The sequence below is a fragment of the Anabrus simplex genome, chromosome 3 (assembly GCF_040414725.1).
Source record: "Anabrus simplex isolate iqAnaSimp1 chromosome 3, ASM4041472v1, whole genome shotgun sequence".
Taxonomy (NCBI): domain Eukaryota; kingdom Metazoa; phylum Arthropoda; class Insecta; order Orthoptera; family Tettigoniidae; genus Anabrus; species Anabrus simplex.
This window is the reverse complement of record NC_090267.1, coordinates 428,510,524-428,529,477: the sequence shown is the minus strand read 5'-3', so window position 1 is coordinate 428,529,477 and position 18,954 is coordinate 428,510,524. Positions and strand designations below refer to the sequence as shown.

The window sequence follows — 18,954 nt, the reverse complement described above, 5'->3', positions numbered from 1 at the left end:
ATGGCTTTATAGAGTAGTAAAATTAGCATGGAATATTGGTAAAGTACCTTCAGATTGGACAAAAGCAGTAATTGCACTTATCTATAAGCAAGGGAACAGGAAGGATTGCAACAACTATCGAGGTATCTCATTGATTAGTATACCAGGCAAAGTATTCACTGGCATCTTGGAAGGGAGGGTGCGATCAGTCGTTGAGAGGAAGTTGGATGAAAACCAGTGTGGTTTCAGACCACAGAGAGGCTGTCAGGATCAGATTTTCAGTATGCGCCAGGTAATTGAAAAGGGCTACGAGAGGAATAGGCAGTTGTGTTCATGTTTCGTAGATCTAGAGAAAGCATATGACAGGATACTGAGGGAAAAGTTGTTCGCTATACTGGGGGACTATGGAATTAAAGGTAGATTATTAAAATCAATCAAAGGCATTTAAGTGACAATTGTGCTTCAGTGAGAATTGATGGGAGAATGAGTTCTTGGTTCAGGGTACTTACAGGAGTTAGACAAGGCTGTAATCTTTCACCTTTGCTGTTCGTAGTTTACATGGATCATCTGCTGAAGGATATAAAATGGCAGGGAGGGATTCAATTATGTGGAAATGTAGTAAGCAGTTTGGCCTATGCTGACGACTTGGTCTTAATGGCAGATTGTGCCGAAAGCCTACAGTGTAATATCTTGGAAGTTGAAAATAGGTGCAATGAGTATGGTATGAAAATTAGCCTCTCGAAGACTAAATTGATGTCAGTAGTAAGAAATTCAACAGAATTGAATGTCAGATTGGTGATACAAAGCTAGAACAGGTCGATAATTTCAAGTATTTAGGTTGTGTGTTCTCCCGGGATGGTAATATAGTGAGATTGAATCAAGGAGTAGTAAAGCTAATGCAGTGAGCTCGCAGTATACGATCAACAGTATTCTGTAAGAAGAAAGTCAGCTCCCAGACGAAACTATCTTTACATCGGTCTGTTTTCAGACCAACTTTGCTTTACGGGAGCGAAAGCTGGGTGGACTCAGGATATCTTGATTGCTGGTACAAACATGTGGGAACAATGGTAGGAGGGTACTCGAAATGTGGAGATAGAGGCTAATTTAGGAAGAACTCGATGGATGAAGCTGTACGCATAAACCGGCTTCAGTGGTGGGGTGATGAGGCGAATGGAGGAGGATAGATTACCTAGGAGAATAATGGACTCTGTTAATGAGGGTGAGAGAAATAGAGGTAGCCCAAGACGACGATGGTTAGACTCGGTTTCTAACAATTTAAAGATAAGAGGTATAGAACTAGATGAAGCCACAACACTAATTGCAAATCGAGGATAGTGGCGACTTCTAGTAAATTCAGAGGCTTGCCGACTGAACGCTGAAAGGCATAACAGTCTATAATGATAATGTATATATGTGTGTTGTTGCCTTGTGTGTTCGATAATAGTTCTGATAAAGTTGCAGTATGTTGCTAGTTTTGTAAATGTTCCTTATTAGCTAAGGACAAATAATGTTTGCTCTTTTATCATATCCTTATTAGCTAAGGACAAATAATGTTTGCTCTTTTATCGATTAGGGTATATTATGTACTTCTATTAGACAGAACTTAAATTCAGTTTTCCGCTTTCTATTTTAGTTTCAGGATGTCGTATATGTTAGGACATCTTCACAATGGGTGGCAGGTGGATCAAGCTATTTTGTCGGAAGAGGATCGTGTTGTTGTAAGTATTAATATGTGGCAAATGAAATATAATTATCTTTTCAACTATTGCAGATTGAACTTGGGGTCTCATTCACTGTACCTTTCATTACTCAAATAATTAGCAAATCCAAATATTTTTAGTGTGTATGGTAAGCAGACATGCCAGCTCTCCTGAATTACGTTGGAGACTTCTGATCGCCAGGACCGATCTCCCACCCCACCCCCGATTTTGAGAGCATTTTTTGGTAATTTTCATATTATTTTAAACTCCCGCGTGTTTTCTCGTTCTATTGATATATGGCTGATCATGTCTGGTTGATAGTAGTTCTAATAACCACCGGGTGATTTGTGGTTAGAGGCGCGCTGCTGTGAGATTGTATCCGGGAGATATAGGTTTCGAATCCTTCTGTTGGCAGCCCTGAAGCTGGTTTTCCATGATTTCCCATTTTCACACCGCGCAAATGCAGGGGCTGTACCGTAATTAACGCCACGGCCGCTTCCTTCCAACTCCTAGCCCGTTCCCATCCCATCGTCGCCATAAGACGTAAAGCCACTCTAGGAAAAAAGGTTCTAATAACCACAACGGAGGGTGGTACTGGCCAGGGTGGTCAGTCACACTGGCCAGCCATGTGCTCCTCTTGGGTCTATTATACAGTCAAATGCTTAATAATTTGTAGAAGCCGCAAGCAAATAACCTAACCTTAGAGGTGGCACGCCATAGATGTCTCCCCTGGGTAGGATCTGCATCAGCTCATGTCATGTGACGTAGTAGTGCTTCTTGGTTGTATGTCTTAATTATTTTTTTACCAAAATGTCCAAAAAAGAAATATGATCCAGTGTTTAAAAGCGCTTATAGGGAATAGTATCCCTGCTTGAATGAGTCCAGGAAAGGACCAAAGTTCAATGTTTGTACTACAATAGAATCCCTATTTAATGTTTTTACAGGGACCTGATTTTTTAAAAACCTTAAATGGGTGTTTACCTTACATTGAGGTTTCAATAGGTCCGTCTTACACTTTTACAATATTTACATAGGGGTATAATTTAACCACACTACTGGGCCTTCGCAGAAAGAACAGGTTAAATTGGACAGCACACCTTTTCCAGAAATCTTTGCCTGTATTAACATAAACTGCACCACCGCACATTATTTACACGGTGACAGCTATAAAACAATGAGATATATACCCTGCACACAATACTGTAGTTACAACTTTGTACGGTATGTGCTGATTATCTTGATGTATGAATTTCATTTTCCGTATTGACATTTACCAATCTTCATAAAAGGAAAGAAAAATTCCACCTAATCAATACATTTATTTTCTTGTAAAGTATTACAATCTAGGACCGGTTTCGACCCTTCATAGGTCATCCTCAGCTATATCAGAATCACATTTGCATTTCTATCTTATACCTCTGAAAGACCTTCATGATATATTGTTTCATAATTTTCAGTGAAAACTTATCTTAAAAACTTACAAATTTCTAAGCGTTGTGTTAAAATTAAAAATTAAAATTACAAAACTTTGTCTATTATATACATGCCCTTGGGCTGACAGAATGCATCCTTGGGTTGATTAAGCATCTATCTTAGGTATTGTTGCTTATTCTGTTGAATCGAATCCCTTTTATACTTATGTACAATCGTGAATAGACTATCAGTAAAATTTGATAAATAAAGCTTGCGTGATAATTATAATAAAATATCATGTTACATCTTTATACCTTATTGCTGGAGTGATATTATTTTAGGCAAAATATAAATGCGAGTTGAACTCTATAAAATATTTTTACATACACACACTAATGTACTTTAAAGTCTAATCATTGTACTTTAAAGTCTAAAATACTTATTGCTTGGATCTTGCGTTGTTATGTGGTAAGATATTATAACAATTTGTCTTATATAACATCAGATATTGATAATGTTTAAATATGCCGTGTATGGTTGGCTTTTAAATCTAATGATTAAATGTCAGTTCCTTCTTGCATAAAATTACAAGTTTCATATTATGTTGATTATGTATTGTATAAAACATAAATGTCTATTAAATTGAATGCTTATCATTTACTACAGAAGTTTTAAAAACACTTGAATGTCTAGTAATATAGTCAGTGTGTTTAGTGACACTGAAACGTGTTGGCCTTGATTCTTGCGTTATATTTCCATAATTTGCCTTTTTTTATATATGTCGAAAGATTGTAATACTTTACAAGAAAATAAATGTATTGATTAGGTGGAATTTTTCTTTCCTTTTATGAAGTGTGCTGATTAATCGTGTTGAACTGTCCCTGCTGTCTAAGCGAGACTTGTATTGCTCCGTAACTAACTTTGGCTCAGACTGTTCTTTGAAAATAAGTAAATTTAATCAAATGTTTGGGAGCACCCTAACAAATTTGTTCTTTTGCACTCTCATCAGATAACAGACCTATGCTATTTCGTGAACCCAACTGAATAGTTGCTGAAGGCACACACATAAGGAAATGTGGTTGCTTGATGATGGATCATTATCTCATGCATGCATCTTCATTGTACACTACACATTTTAGCATTCAGTCTGCAAGCTTCTGCAAATTAGCTAAGTGCTTCCATAATCCTATAATAGTTACCAGCTCTGTAGTTTCTTTTACACTGACCGGCAAAAATAATGGATCACTTGAATTTCAAACAAAAATGCATGTTAAATTGTGAAACATTTGCATTATTATTTACATTGATTACTTTCATGAAAAAATTATCTAAGCACCTGAGGGTCGCAGTAACAGACGATAACAATGTAAATAATAAAACGTTTCACAGTTTAACGTGCTTTCTCCTTAGAAAATTCTCCCTCTATGTCTCTTAGTACAGTAAGTTAAGAAAGAATATGATCTTTACTGTTATACCTGATAATGGTGAGACCCTGGCTAACACTTCCTTTTGGCAGTTTTCGTTGGTGAATGCAAAACCGCTTCGGTTTAAGGTTGTTCTTATAAGGTTATTCATTATTTTCCATAAAAGGCAGGAAAGATGTGAAACTCGCACAAAAACATGTTAAAATCAGTATGAAGCAGCAATAGACTAGTTTAAACATTTTCACGGATGAAAAATGGCAGCTTAGTTGTTAGCACAAGTTTTCAAATTCCAATAGTCTGAACACGCATATTCAGTTTCATTCTAAAAATTAATATCCCTCCAGAGGCTTGTGCAATCGTTTTCATTTTCTTTCTTAAACCGGAGTCACTAACCTAGGTTTTGCTGCGAATGTATTATGAAAACATATTTCAAGCTCCCTGTAGAGTAATGATAACCTTTTTGCTGTACATTTGGATGGGAGCAGCCATTCTGAAATTTAACAAGACGCGTAAGCACATAACCTAACCTCTGAAATTAGTTGTGCACACCGCTGTATTTTGAAGTATCACATTCTTATTTTATTTTTGTACATACTGTAGTATTGAAATTAAGCAATCGTTTACTTCAGTTTTATTTCTAAGGAGTTAACTGCTGTCATTGTACTTATTGCAAAAATATGTTCTCCCAATGTTTGTTTACACCGGTGTTGTGAGGAAAGCTCTGGCTCACTCAGGATTGATTCACTCATACGTAGCGAGGAATCGATACGGAAGATGATCGATCGCATTCAATATAAACGCTGGAGTAGAGTGTATGAATAGTGATAACGGAAAAACTATCACACCCAAATTTTCCCATAATTTTGGATGAATCAGTAAAAGGATTCTCATTGCAACCGAACGATATTGCACAGATTAAAATAGGAGTTTTCGAAGAGGATAATTATATTGTTATTAAAACTGATGTTTTCTTCAACTTTACTGCAGCGGCTGTGGTTTGATATGTATCAGTCAGACTTCTCACTTTAGCCCTAAGTGCCCACGCTCTAAAATCCTTGAATCATCCTTATTAGAAAGTTTGACGTCCTTTCATAGGTTCTTAATGTCCCATAACCAAAACGAATAGAAATAAATAAGCCCTGCTGGAGAATTTTAACATTTCCTCACGCCAAATACGTGTTTTGCCGTGTTGTGAATTGCATTAAAACAAATATGAAATTGCATTCCTCATATGGAATAATTTTCAGAACCTGAAATTTCTTCCGTTAAATGCGGGTTTACATGATCAAAGTAAACTTCCCTGGAACCACCTAATATCTAAAGGAACAAATGTCATTCACATAGACAGCATACAACTGTAAAAATTCACCCGGATGCACACAGACTGAATTATGTAACGAACAGCCGGAATTTTAAGAATTTTATATCATACCAATTGTATCATAATTTTATCGTATTTCATGTATCACCACATTAATTGTATGTTATTTTATAATGTGTTAAAATGTGTTTTAGATGTTTTAGGAATGTATATCTTGTTTTAATTTGTACCCAAGGCTGATGATGGCACATAGATGCCGAAACTGGTACCATTTGACTATTTGACATGTGATTAAATCACAATAAAACGTCATTGTATTGAATAGGTGGACCTTGAAAAGAATTTAATTTTGTTATAAATAGAGGTCACGCAAAGTCGGGGTTATAATGTATATGTACGTGTGAATTTTCAGTTGCATATAGGAGGAAATGTGATATACTCATATGTGCAAACAATGAAACAAAGGAGAGTATCCAGTTTGTACAAAGAAACCATAAACTGAACTTTTCTTATAGAAACAAAGATGTAAATCCTGTGACGAATGCCAAGGCTTTATTTACGTCATTTAACGCAGAACATAACCTACCTGTCATTACCACGGCTGTCATTACAAAAATGTGCATGGAAGAAAGGGAGAAAATTGCATCTCATTTGCAGGTGAATGCATTTTCTGTTGGTACTGATGGCAGTAATAAAAGCAACTTCAAAATATATCCTACAGAGGGCACTACGAAAGTTTAGCAATACGTAAAAACGGTAGTTGAACACCCCTGTTATGGTGAAGGATGAAAAGAGGGGTGAAAATCGGTCTAGAAGACAGCAAAGTGCGACTTTCACACCAGTTATTACCAAGCAGTGGGATTGAAAGCAAGTTAAGATGTCAGTGTGGTCTAAAGCTGAATAAAGTGTAATTATCCGCTACAATTTTGCTCGTGGATTAACTGTTGACCAATGCCTGGAAATATTTTCTGCTGGTACAAAGAGTACCAGAGGGGAAATTTTGGGGTTGAAGACGATCCTCGTTCTGGGCGACGGTCTGAATCAGAGACTGAGGAAAACAGTGAAGCTGTGAGGAAAATGTTGCAGCAAGAGAGGCGGTTGACATATCCGGCAGGTAGACACCCTCCACATCCCTGCACCAGCTATTCATTCAGTTCTACACGATCATCTCCATGTTAGAAATGTTTGTTCCCTTCTGGTGCCCCATTCACTTAAAACAGTTTGAAAGTGGGACTTCGTGTAACGTCAGTAGCATCGTTACAGGTGACTAAACTTGTCTTTATCATTATGATGTTCCAGCAAAATCCCAGAACAAGATGAGGGTACGCCTGTGACTGTACGAAAGTCAAGGTCCCTGAAGGAAAGGATGATAGCTGTATTCTTCACTAAACGAGGCATCCTGACTCGGGTTGTGCTAGAAACACAAAGGACAGTTACTGCGAAGTAGTACAGTGAGACTTGTCTGCCTTTAGGTCATCCAGGCTCTCAAGCAGCTCCGTCCAAGGTCACGGCTCAACACTTGGCTCTTGTATCAGAACAATGCTCCAGCACATCGTGGTATTGTAACAATGGATTTTCTTGCCAGATCAGTGTTGACTGTGTTTGATCGGCCTCCATACAGTCCTGATCTTGCCCCATGTGACTTCGCACTCTTCCCAGAAGTGAACATGAACCTGAAAGGGCGGCGTTTTGCATCTGACGAAGAGCTTCTGGCAGCATGGAATCAAGAGTGTGAAAATGTAACCAAAGAAAAGTGGCAGAGTTGGTTCAGTGACTGGTTTCGACGTATGGAGAAGTGTATTGAGTGTGGTGGATATTATTTTGAAAATGTCTAAAGTGTTCACTCACATTGCAAAACTTTGTTAGTACGCTTTGTATAATTGATGTATGTATGTTTAGTCCTCAGCCCGAAGGCTGGTTGGATCTTCAACAGCTTTGCCATCAGCTGTCATAGATGGCCTAAGCATCACTGAAGAGGCATACTAGGGAAATGAGGAGTGAGGTAGTTTCCCGTTGCTTTCCTCACCGAGCCAGAAGTTGCTGTTACATATCAGTCTGCCAAGCCCACAGAAATGCATGCACCAACCGACCCTATGAGCAATGTTTTCACACCATTCATAGCAGGGAATGGCTGCAGAAGGAATGGCATTATAGCATCACTTATACCTCAGTCGCTTTCATATTGTCAAAGCCAAGGATAAAGCTGAGACAGATCAATGAAAGTAACAAAATTGCTCTAGCCTATACCAGAAGACATAGTGCACTGTAAACACTAGGTCCTGCCAGCAAATGCACATATAATTGATAATTTCATTATCTGGAAATGAATGCAAAGAGGTGGGGGAGAAAAAGTGTAAATTTCAAAATTCTCTGGATAACGCATAGATCAGGAAAATTCTGAAACGTGCATATTCAGTGATTATCGTTAAGGTGTTTAGATAGGATTTTGCAGCAGTGGAACCCTTTGGTTACTTTATTCAGGAGCAAAATTGTGAGTAAGGATTCTCAGATGGGAACTTGGATGATTTACAAAATTCCTATTGTTTGTCTGAAAAGCTGAAGCTTTGTCATAGTGTTTCACCAAACTACTCAGTCAAAAGGTAAACCCAGTCATCGGTTTCACTCCCAAGAAGTGAAACTGCTGATGATACTAAGAGTGAGGCTTTGTCACATGAAGAAAGACTGTTCATGTTCCTTTCACCAAATTTACATAAATCTTTTTGCCTTTTTCTCTCAATTTTTATGGCTATCTTTGGGAATCCAAATGTAGCTCTTCAGTCAAGTATGTCGCACATCCACTTACTGACGTCAGTTCTGGAGGAACTATTGAAGAATGTGATGGCAAGGTTTTCAAAACCACACGTTACTAAAAGCTCCTCCTCTCTACTGATGTAGATTATCATACTCCAGCAAATCGAAAGGATGATTGTGGTCTGATAATAGGGAACTCTGCTTTTTTTTTTTTTTTTTTTTTTTTTTTTTTTTTTTTTTTTTTTTTTTTTTTTTTTTTTTTTTTTAAGTTTGTGGAAAGGTGTGTATTCTTTTAGAAAGTGTTTTTCATCATATGTCTATATGGCACACACATTTCTGTTCAGTGATTAAGTTTTAATGGATGCAGAAGTTGCAAATACTTATGCTATATGTAAGGCATTTTCTAGCTTTAGATTTTTCATTAACAAGTTTCTGAACATTCTCACTAGTGAAAAAAGAACATTTAGATGAGGAAACTGATATTCTGCACTCCGTTCTGTAACGTTCAGCTCGAAGAAACAGACCTGACAAAAGGGAGAATTGATGTTCAGTGGGTATTGTTAGGTCAGATGAAATCAGCTGATGGTATGACAGTTTCTCTAAGGCGATGCTTGATATTTTATGTTGCTTGCTGTTTTATCATTTCCACATAGCAATGCAGAGTGTGAAAGGAATTTTAACAGTCACAAAGACAAAACTATAATTCAGATCCTTGCTGCCTGTACAAACTTTGGAGAAACTGTAAACTTTAAAATCAGTTCAGCAAGGCAAGTGCTTTGAGCAGAAGTTTAGTTCAGAGTTTCTGATGAAGGCTAAGTCAGCTACGGGACAACAATTAGTCATATGGTGTTCCGCATGTTGAAGGATAAGTCACATGTTCCTAAAGTTCAGGCATGTCCAGTATTTAGTATTCACACATAAATAATGAAAAAGAAATATGTATGTGTAGGCCAAATAGTTGTTAATGTATTGAACTTTAATGAATTCATGTTCTGCCATCAGTGATGTGTAATACGTCACAGTTCACTGTCAAATTTCTCCTGATTTTTTTACTTTCAAAGTTGGCATGTGAGCATTAGAAATGTAAGTTTACCTCGTTTTAAAATACATGATTGGGGATTACGATATAATGATTAAAATGGATATCATTACAATGTGATCTGCCTTAGCAACAGATACTAGCACAAGCACAAGTGGATGTTGAGGCATTGAAGAATTGCTGCAATCGGAAAGGCCTCATGCGTGGGAAATTGCAACAGCATTGCGAGAGAATCCATCGACTAGCCCCGTAGACAGTCTGGGGGATATGGTGTATCCAAAGACATGGGACGTTGTTACATCACGACTCCAAATTGATCATTACTTTGGGAGGAATTTACATCCAAGCCAACTCACCGCTTGGTGTTTAATCTCTTGTTGGCTTGTCACTAATTCCATGAATGGTTTATTAAGGGAGTAACTGTCTGTCTGTTAGGTCATCAGCCCAGAGGCTGGTTGGATCCTCAAATAGCACCACCCAAGGTTATGCGATTATAAGGAAACCCCAAAAACCAATGGCAGCACCAAAATGAGGCGTACTAGGCAAGATGAGGAGTGAGGTAGTTTGCCATTGCTTTCCTCACTGGGTCAGAAAGTACTATTGCAGCACGACTGACCCTATGAGCAGCACCTTTCACAACACTCAGATGCACTAGTCATGCTCTGAATGTCATTACTCAGCACTACCCATACCCCAGCAACTTCCATATTGTCACAGCCATGGATGTTGACTGGGACTTCAGTGGAAGCTACACTTTACTCTGGCCTGTGCCAAGAGATGGATGCAAAAGTACTGTATCCATCAAGAAATAACAGCAGGCAGAAGGGAGTAACATGTAAAGAAAAATGGGCGTGTTATAACAATCCTCTCACCTGTGAACAGTGGCTTGAGTAGGGCTAACCCGTTAATATTTCTAAGTATTGCTTTGATAGAAAGGTTATGTTCTGTGCCTATTAGGATTATAAGGTATTCTTATATATGAAAGTACTGTAATTATTCCAGATAGGTGGACTGCTGATGCTCAGCTTTGTTTTGAACAACTTGAAAAAAAATATTGACACATTTTTGGATCACTTGTGAACAGAAAGATGATTCTTTGCAAGAGAACATTATAGCGCATAAAAGCAAATAATGCAAACAACTGCCTTGACTGAGTGCTGTACGGGATTAATTTTGATAAATGTTATGTTATGAGGAGACTAGAAAGATTCCTCGCTTACTGTTTTGACTTCATCCAACAATATGGAAAGGTATGAAGCTGAACAAAATTTCCAGTTTATTAATGATGAAGAAACCTGGAATGCCAGGAATAGTCTCATATTTTAGCAACATCAGTCCTTTTCCAGAAGAAATCAATAACTTTTCCAGGGGATTTGATATGTCATAACAGCAACATTTTGGGTTTAAATCAACGAGCTAGATAACATAGAGGCAGAAGCGCTGCCTGGCTGAAGCTAATTGAACGAACGTCCACCATGTTTTTTGTGGTCTCATAAGCAAGGGGGCATGGCTGTCAAATGAATTTTTTTTTTGAAATTACGCATTATAGAATCACTGGTGAAATATTAAAGACTGTTAGCCAAAAGTTTACAACATTAATAATCAGCGCTCAAAACCGCTCCTCTCCCAGGATCTCAGATCTGTTATTGTCAGAGGTGACAACAGAAGTTCCTTTGGCAGTGTACATAAGTGCAAAATATTTCATTATACGGTGTTAGTTGTTTCACATACAATCATTTTTTATTTACATATGGTTCATATTATCACCTAACTCCATAGCATTGACAAGTTCACGCTACGTAAACTATACTGTACATATATTCACATGCAATCTTTCTTAACAAAAAATGTATGTTAGAACAAATTCTTGATTTAGACAGAGATGTAATCGTTTGCCATTGATCATAATTTGGATCATCTGCTGAAAGGTATAAGATGGCAGGGAGGGATTCAGTTAGGTGGAAATGTAGTAAGCAGTTTGGCCTATGCTGAGGACTTGGTGTTAATGGCAGATTGTACTGAAAGCCTGCAGTCTAATATCCCGGAACTTAAAAGTAGGTGCATTGAGTATGATATGAAAATTAGCCTTTCCAAGGATAAAGTGATGTGAATAGGTAATAAGGAATCATAGAATTGAATGTCTGGCTAGGAATACAAGGCTGGAATAGGTAGATAATTTCAGATATTTAGGATGTGTATTCTCTGAGGATGGTTGTGTAATATGTGAGAATGTATCAAGGTGCAACAAAGCTAATGCGTTTACTGTTACGATCGACTGTGTTTGGTAGGATGGAAGTCAGTTTCTTCGGCAGTGTAGATCAGTACATTAACCCTAGTCTGTTTACAGACTAACGTTTTATAAAGTTAAAAGTAAGACACAAAAGTAGAAAGAAAGATTGCTGGTACAAACAGGTGGGAACAATGGCAGGAGTGTACTCAGAATGGGGAGATAAAGGCTAAGTTAAGAATGAACTCTATTGATGAACCTGTACACATAACCGACTTCAGTGATGGGGTCATGCGAGACGGAGGCGGTTAGGCTACCTAGGAGAATAATGAACTCTGTCATAGAGGGTAAGAGAAGTTTTTTGCTATTGGCTTTAGGTCGCACTGACACAGATAGGTCTTATGGCGACGATGGGATAGGAAATGGCTAGGAGTGGGAAGGAAGCAACCGTGGCCTTAGCATTTGCCTGGTGTGAAAATGGGAAACCACGGAAAACCATCTTCAGGGCTGCCGACAGTGGGGTTCAAACCCATTATCTCCCGAATACTGGATACTGGCCGCACTTAAGCGACTGCAGCATCAAGCTCGGTAGGGTAAGAGAAGTAGAGAGACCAAGGCTATGATGGTTAGACCCAGTTTATAATGATTTAAAGGTAAGCTGTATTGAACTAAACAAGGCCACAGAACTCGTTACAAATAGAGGATTATGGGGGGCATTTAGTAAATTCAGAGGCTTGCAGACTGAATGCTGAAAGGCATAACAGGCTGTAATGAACATGTGTATGTATATATATGCCAATATAGGGCATATAATTTATCTTTGTAGGGGCCGATGACCTTCGATGTTGGGCCCCTTGAAACAAGCATATCCGTACACACTGACTTAGCAAATGTCATGGGATAGTCACCTAATAGCGTGTGGGACCTCCTATGGCCGTGCAAAGTGCAGTGAGACACCATGGAAGTGAGTCGACAAGTCTCCGGTAGTCCTCTAGACGCAGCTGACACCAAATAGTTTGCAGAGCGGCCGCCAATGCTGGTCTGTTCGTGGGTGCAGTATCCATGGCACGGAGCCTGCGTTCCAGGACATCCCAGATATGCTCGATAGGGTTCATGTCGGGGCTCCTGGGTGGCCATGGCAGTTGTTGGACCTCCGCTGTATGTGCCTGGAACCATTCCCGGGCGACGTGGGAGCGATGTAGCGGCACGTTATCACCTTGAAACACTGCTGGACCGTCTGGGCGCTGAAAGGCCAAAAATGGATGGAGATAGTTTCCGAGCAGCTTAACGTACCGCGTACCATTCAAAGTCTCTTCCAGAATAACTAGGGGGCCCATTCCATACCAGGAAAATGCACCCCAGACCATAAGAGACACCAGCGCCCTTGACCACACCTTTGAGACAGGCGGGATCCATCGCTTCACGTGGTCTGCGCCATACATGGTGCCTCCCATCGGCATGATGCAGTTGAAATCTTGATTCTTCCGACCATATCACGTTACGCCATTGTTCCAGTGTCCATTCCTGGTGACTGGTGACAAATGCGCGTCGTTGTGCCTGATGGCGTTGAGTTACGGCTTGGTTTCTCAGAACCGACGCATGCGAGGTGCGTGGCCCGCCTCGCACAAATCCGGACTACACGAACTTATGCAAGTGGTTTCTCAAGCTGCGCGGTGCGCAACCTCGCAGTGAGACCTCGCAGCGTCACCGCGCACTGATTCGTCCGGCCAGATTTGTGCGAGGCGACATTGTTTCTGTTCTTGTTTTTACTGTTTTAAGCAACACGGTGATCTTTACGGACGAAGTGGACGAGGAACTGATTGAAGAAGTTCGAATGCACCCAGTGTTGTATAACTTACAACACAAGAGCTACAAAAATAACGTTGTGAAAGACAACTTATGGAAAATTATATCACTGAAGTTGGATAGAACAGCTAATAAATGTTGCTAGTTTTATGTATTATACGATGATCTTGAGAAGGAAAGAGTTCGTAAAAATAGAAACTCCAAAAAACGGAGGTACCAGACGATTAATGTTAATTTACTGTCATTTGGAACCTCCGTTCTTGGGATTCTTTGCTTTTACATTGATGTGGTAGCTGTCTCTGTGGATTGGTGGTAGGGTGTCTATTATTATTATTATTATTATTATTGTACCGGGCGGTACACCTCCACGCCGCTAATTTAAAATGTGCGCCAGTTGAAACTCCTCTGCTGGAGGAAGTCTGAACATTATCGACGGTATTAATTTTCAAGTTTCTCAGAAGATGTCACTACTTGGAAAGTTTGGAGTTTTTGAACTGTGCCACTTTTGATGTATCTTTGTTTTACCGGTAGTAAGAAGTGTGAACTTTCTCTTCTAGAGGACACTACTGAAAAACTGCAATGGTGCACCCTAGTGCGATGTGAAAGAACTGTTTTTTGGAGAAATTTTTATTTCAAAAGTTTGTTTCTTGTTAAATTTCTTTCTGTTATTGTTTAAGTTGGCTGTATACCCCTCTCTTTCTCCTTGTTTTGTATTTAGCCAATCCCGAATTTCTTTAATTAATTTCTGACCAATCTGATGTATCTTCCCCCAACTTGAATATGCTGCTTATCCCTAACCAATAAAGTTTTGGTGGGAGGGTGTTCTCATTCCAAAAACGCCTCGAACTTTCCGCGAGAGTATATAAACTGCTGATTTTTGGGTCTCTGCGCCACTTCTGTTCCATCGTTTAGTATGTAAAGTACATAGCAGGGGGCGGGAAGCGCCTCTTTCTTCGGCAGCGGTCAACAACAAGGTAATGGCCGATTAATAACTTCTTTCTTTGCTAGCTCAGCAGTTTAACTCTCGGGGTGGGTCCGAAGTTTTTCCATAATGTAACCTTCCTTAAAATGTAAAGCCCCTTGGTATCTATTCTATCTTTAAACTGCATATCGGGATAGAGAGTGCTTAACCCTCTCGAGCTCCCACTCATATTGTTTGAGGTGAACTTATTTTTTCTCAACCTATTCTTCTTTAACGTAATGTAAATTGTTCCTTTCTAAAGTCACCTCTTTAGTATGGGATTAGCCCCTGCATTAATGCCTAGTGCCAAGTAGGTTTTAAACAAATGTATTAGGAGTGCAGGTCGCCTCCTCTCAAGTGGTTATTTTAGAGGTCGTGTAATTAACCTTTTTTTTCTTACTTAATAGACCTCAGTAGGTTGTGTATTTTACCCCTGTATCTATGTCCTTAGAGGACAACTTGAAGGTGGAGTTTGGTATGGCCTTTAATAGGCTTAATGTTGAGAGCGTGTGGCTCTTTCTCGGAAATTGAGTGTTGTATGCCTCGGGGAGGCTTTTCTGTGTAATTTGGAGCAAGTGCTCCTGAGCATGAATGGGGTTTTCTGCCCCTCTGTTAAAACTTATTTTGGAGTAAGGTTGGGCTGATTGCCCAAGAATTGTGAAGTCGGGGCGCGAAGCCCAAATCCGGTAAATATTGTAACTACATTTTGTTGCCTTGCTACTCTGTACCTGCCATGCTTGTTATTTCTTTATTTTGAAAAGAAAATATAACCTTGTTAATTTTACATGAACTCTAATTTCGTAGCTTGAGACCCGTTCACACCCGCACCTTCTTTCACCTCTAACTACAGCAAAAACACGGTAACAATTATAATTATTATTGTTATTATTGATGTTACTTATAACAAATATGAGTTCAGTTTCAAAGGATTAAATAATTAACAGATTTAGAAATGATATATCAACCAATAAATCCATTACCGGTACGTTAATATCAAATATGCCAATATATATATAATTTTACAAAATTTGACTTCAGTATTGTTCATTTCATAAAATCACGTGTTTTATTTTAATAACGGTGTTCATTCTGTTATTATGCTAATTGGGTCACAGAAAAAGTAAACTATAGGTAAACAAATACATGTTTGTCCGTTAGAAAAAAAACTTTCACTCCACCCTGTTAGCATATTCTTTGTCATACCGATTCTCTCTCCCTGCTACAAAAATATTTCTTGAAGCTGTCTCTTATCATGAAAGCATCATGTGTAGAATTACCTCCGTTGTCAGCTGCCAGAGGAATCATATTTTCTTCTGTTAATTCCAAATTGACAATAAAGTGTTCATTTGGGCAAGGAATTCGCTCATTGCGGAGAAGGTTGTGGACGATACAGGCTGACATCATAAGATCATCAACAGTTTCCACTGATACTGCTATAGGGGTGAAGAAAACCCTCCAGTACTGACACATAATCCGCTTCCTCTTCCAACATTAGCGCACAGGCTGCGAGACATGTGCTCGGCAACTGATCCGCTTCGCAGCCTGGGAAACCACGAGCCTCGCAGCGTCATTGGGACGAAAGTACGCAACGTCGGCCTCGCACCTCGTATGCGTCAGTTCTGAGAAACCAAGCCTTTAACGGTGGCACCCGTGTATGGCGCCAGCTCCCATACCCCATAGAATCCATGTTCCTACGGATTGTCCACTGGGAGACGTGTCTAGCATGGCTTGTATTGAATTGAGCAGTGATTTGTTGCATGGTTGCCGATCTGTCACTATTGACAATCCATCTTGGATGTCGCCGGTCACGGTCATCGAGAGTGGCTGGACGATCGGTCGTTCGTCTGTTGATGACAGTGACACCGGCATTCAACAATTCACGATACACCCTGGAAACGGTTGATCGTGTGAAGGCGAATTCCCGCACCACTTCCGAAATCGCACTTCCCATCCATCGGGCACCGACCACCATACCCCGTTTGGTGTCGTCAGCTCATGACGACGTTCCATGTTACACCTGTCACATGCACAGCCACTGCTCACAAGGTCTTGTATACAACTGCCGCTGGCACAGGGGGCGTGTGGTGCGCAGACAACACACCTGCGCATCAGTGCTCTGCTATCCCATGACATTTGCACAGTCAGTGTATAACCCTATTTATCTTTGCTGGTTGTTTATGTAAGCTACACTATTTGGCACAGGTGTAAGGAGCAAAAGTTGTTGCCCAAATTCAGGGGAGGTAAAATTGCATGTCACGAGTACTATCTTAGGGACTGTAGTTCAGCAATATATTTCTTATTCTGTGCAATTTTGGTACAAGGCTCTAAAACAATGCTCTCCAAACTTCAAAAAATGTTACACAGTGATGTATCTTTTGTTTGTATATTTCTTTAGAGCATATGAATTATTGCCATTTCTAGATACATACATCCATATTGTTGATGAATGTTTTATTTTCTTCGTATGTCATCTTTACTGTTCTCATGGAAAAAAGTATATTTGTAATGTGTCTTTAGGCGCTAGTAGCTTATCAGTTATGGAGACTCCAGTGGCTCCTTCCTAGTCCGTTAAATAACTTTCACTGCACAGGTGTGACTAGTTTTAATCTGCTCATTGTGCTACAGGTGTATTATTTTCTTTTATAGGTAATACGCTTTGGTCATGACTGGGATCCATCATGTATGAAAATGGACGAAGTTTTGTACAGCATTGCTGAGAAAGTTAAAAACTTTGCTGTGCTGTATTTGGTTGATATCACCAAAGTTCCAGATTTCAACAAAATGTAAGTTACTGTATTCTTATGGAAAATTAAGAGTTCACAAATAGATTATGGGGTGGTTTGATCAAACCCTGGTAAGAATTTAACATCACAGTTAAATTGTTTTAATGGGTTTGCTAACAGACTGCTTGTTAATCAGCCATCATTAATGCTAACACGTTGTTAAACTCTCCGTTAATATAACACAGCGTTCTTGTCCTGTTAGATCATAAAATGGCTGGAAGAGAATTTGTGGTATCTTCTGATTTCTTACATAGTAGCCCGCTATTTTGCATAGCTATATCCAACATCCACGTAAACAGGGCCCAGTACCGTTTCTGGCCTCGAATCCAAACATTTTGGTCCATTGTATCAGTTGCGGCCATGCCAGAATTATATTTGGAAATCAACTTCGGTCTTTCAACCAGAACCTCAAAGAATACTTGGATTTCTTCAAAATTCTTGATACAGTTGCCGTGAGTATATCGGTCTTTCAACCAGAACCTCGAGGAATACTTTGGATTTCTCAAATTCTTGACACAGTTGCTATGATTATATAAAGTCTGTTCGGATGTTCCGCTACAGTAATGAAGTGATAAATTATTAAAATTAAAAAACCACCTTTCCAATACACAAAATCCTTATAATTAGGATGAAACCATTTTGATTACAAATTGGACATGTTTCGCTCAATCTTAGTGAGCATCATCAGCAATAGGTAACATAAATCATTGGTGGGTCAGCGAACACTGGCGATGCCAACAGTTGGCGAAAAAGCGTGGTTTATAGCCACGACACAGATAGGTCTTATGGCGACGATGGGACAGGAAATGGCTAGGAGTGGGAAGGAAGCAACCGTGGCCTTAGCATTTGCCTGGTGTGAAAATGGGAAACCACGGAAAACCATCTTCAGGGCTGCCGACAGTGGGGTTCGAACCCACTATCTCCCGAATACTGGATACTGGCCGCACTTAAGCGACTGCAGCCAACAAGGTGCATTTACATTATTCAAATAATGCACTTGAATAAAACAATGACAAACATAACCTCACGCAACGAAAGAAAAACACGATTCAAAGACGAAAAATGATGCTGGCTCCCCTGTGCTAATGCTTTATCTTGTTGATTACTGTACTGTCACCGGGCGAGTTGGCCGTTCGTGTAGAGGTGCGCGGCTGTGAGCTTGCATCCGGGAGATAGTAGGTTCGAATCCCACTATCGGCAGCCCTGAAAATGGTTTTCCGTGGTTTCCCATTTTCACACCAGGCAAATGCTGGGGCTGTACCTTAAGGCCACGGCCGCTTCCTTCCAACTCCTAGGCCTTTCCTATCCCATCGTCGCCATAAGACCTATCTGTGTCGGTGCGACGTAAAGCCTCTAGAAAAAAAACTGTACTGTCTGCATTTTTAGATGCCTTGTACTGGCATGGAAAGTGTCGGACGCCCTTAATACATCGTGGCTTTTCGAACTTTCCTATGTATGACAGGGGAAGGAAGTCTCACTTCCGTGTGTACTGTATAGCAACACATTTCCCGGCTGGCAATTCTCTCCTTTAAAACCATGAGGCCGTTTGG

General features: G+C 39.7%; 1 protein-coding gene across 3 annotated transcripts in view; it reads left to right on the top strand.

Annotated features, from left to right (window-relative positions):
- The window catches only part of Dim1 (thioredoxin-like protein Dim1), a 54,155-nt gene that overhangs the window by 19,125 nt on the left and 16,076 nt on the right, over positions 1–18,954 (top strand). For all 3 annotated transcript variants that reach the window (XM_067143435.1, XM_067143436.1, XM_067143437.2), the window contains exons 2-3: positions 1,613–1,697; positions 17,268–17,404. In XM_067143435.1, the coding sequence (XP_066999536.1) occupies positions 1,613–1,697; positions 17,268–17,404 (222 nt within the window). The remainder of the gene's footprint in view (positions 1–1,612; positions 1,698–17,267; positions 17,405–18,954) is intronic.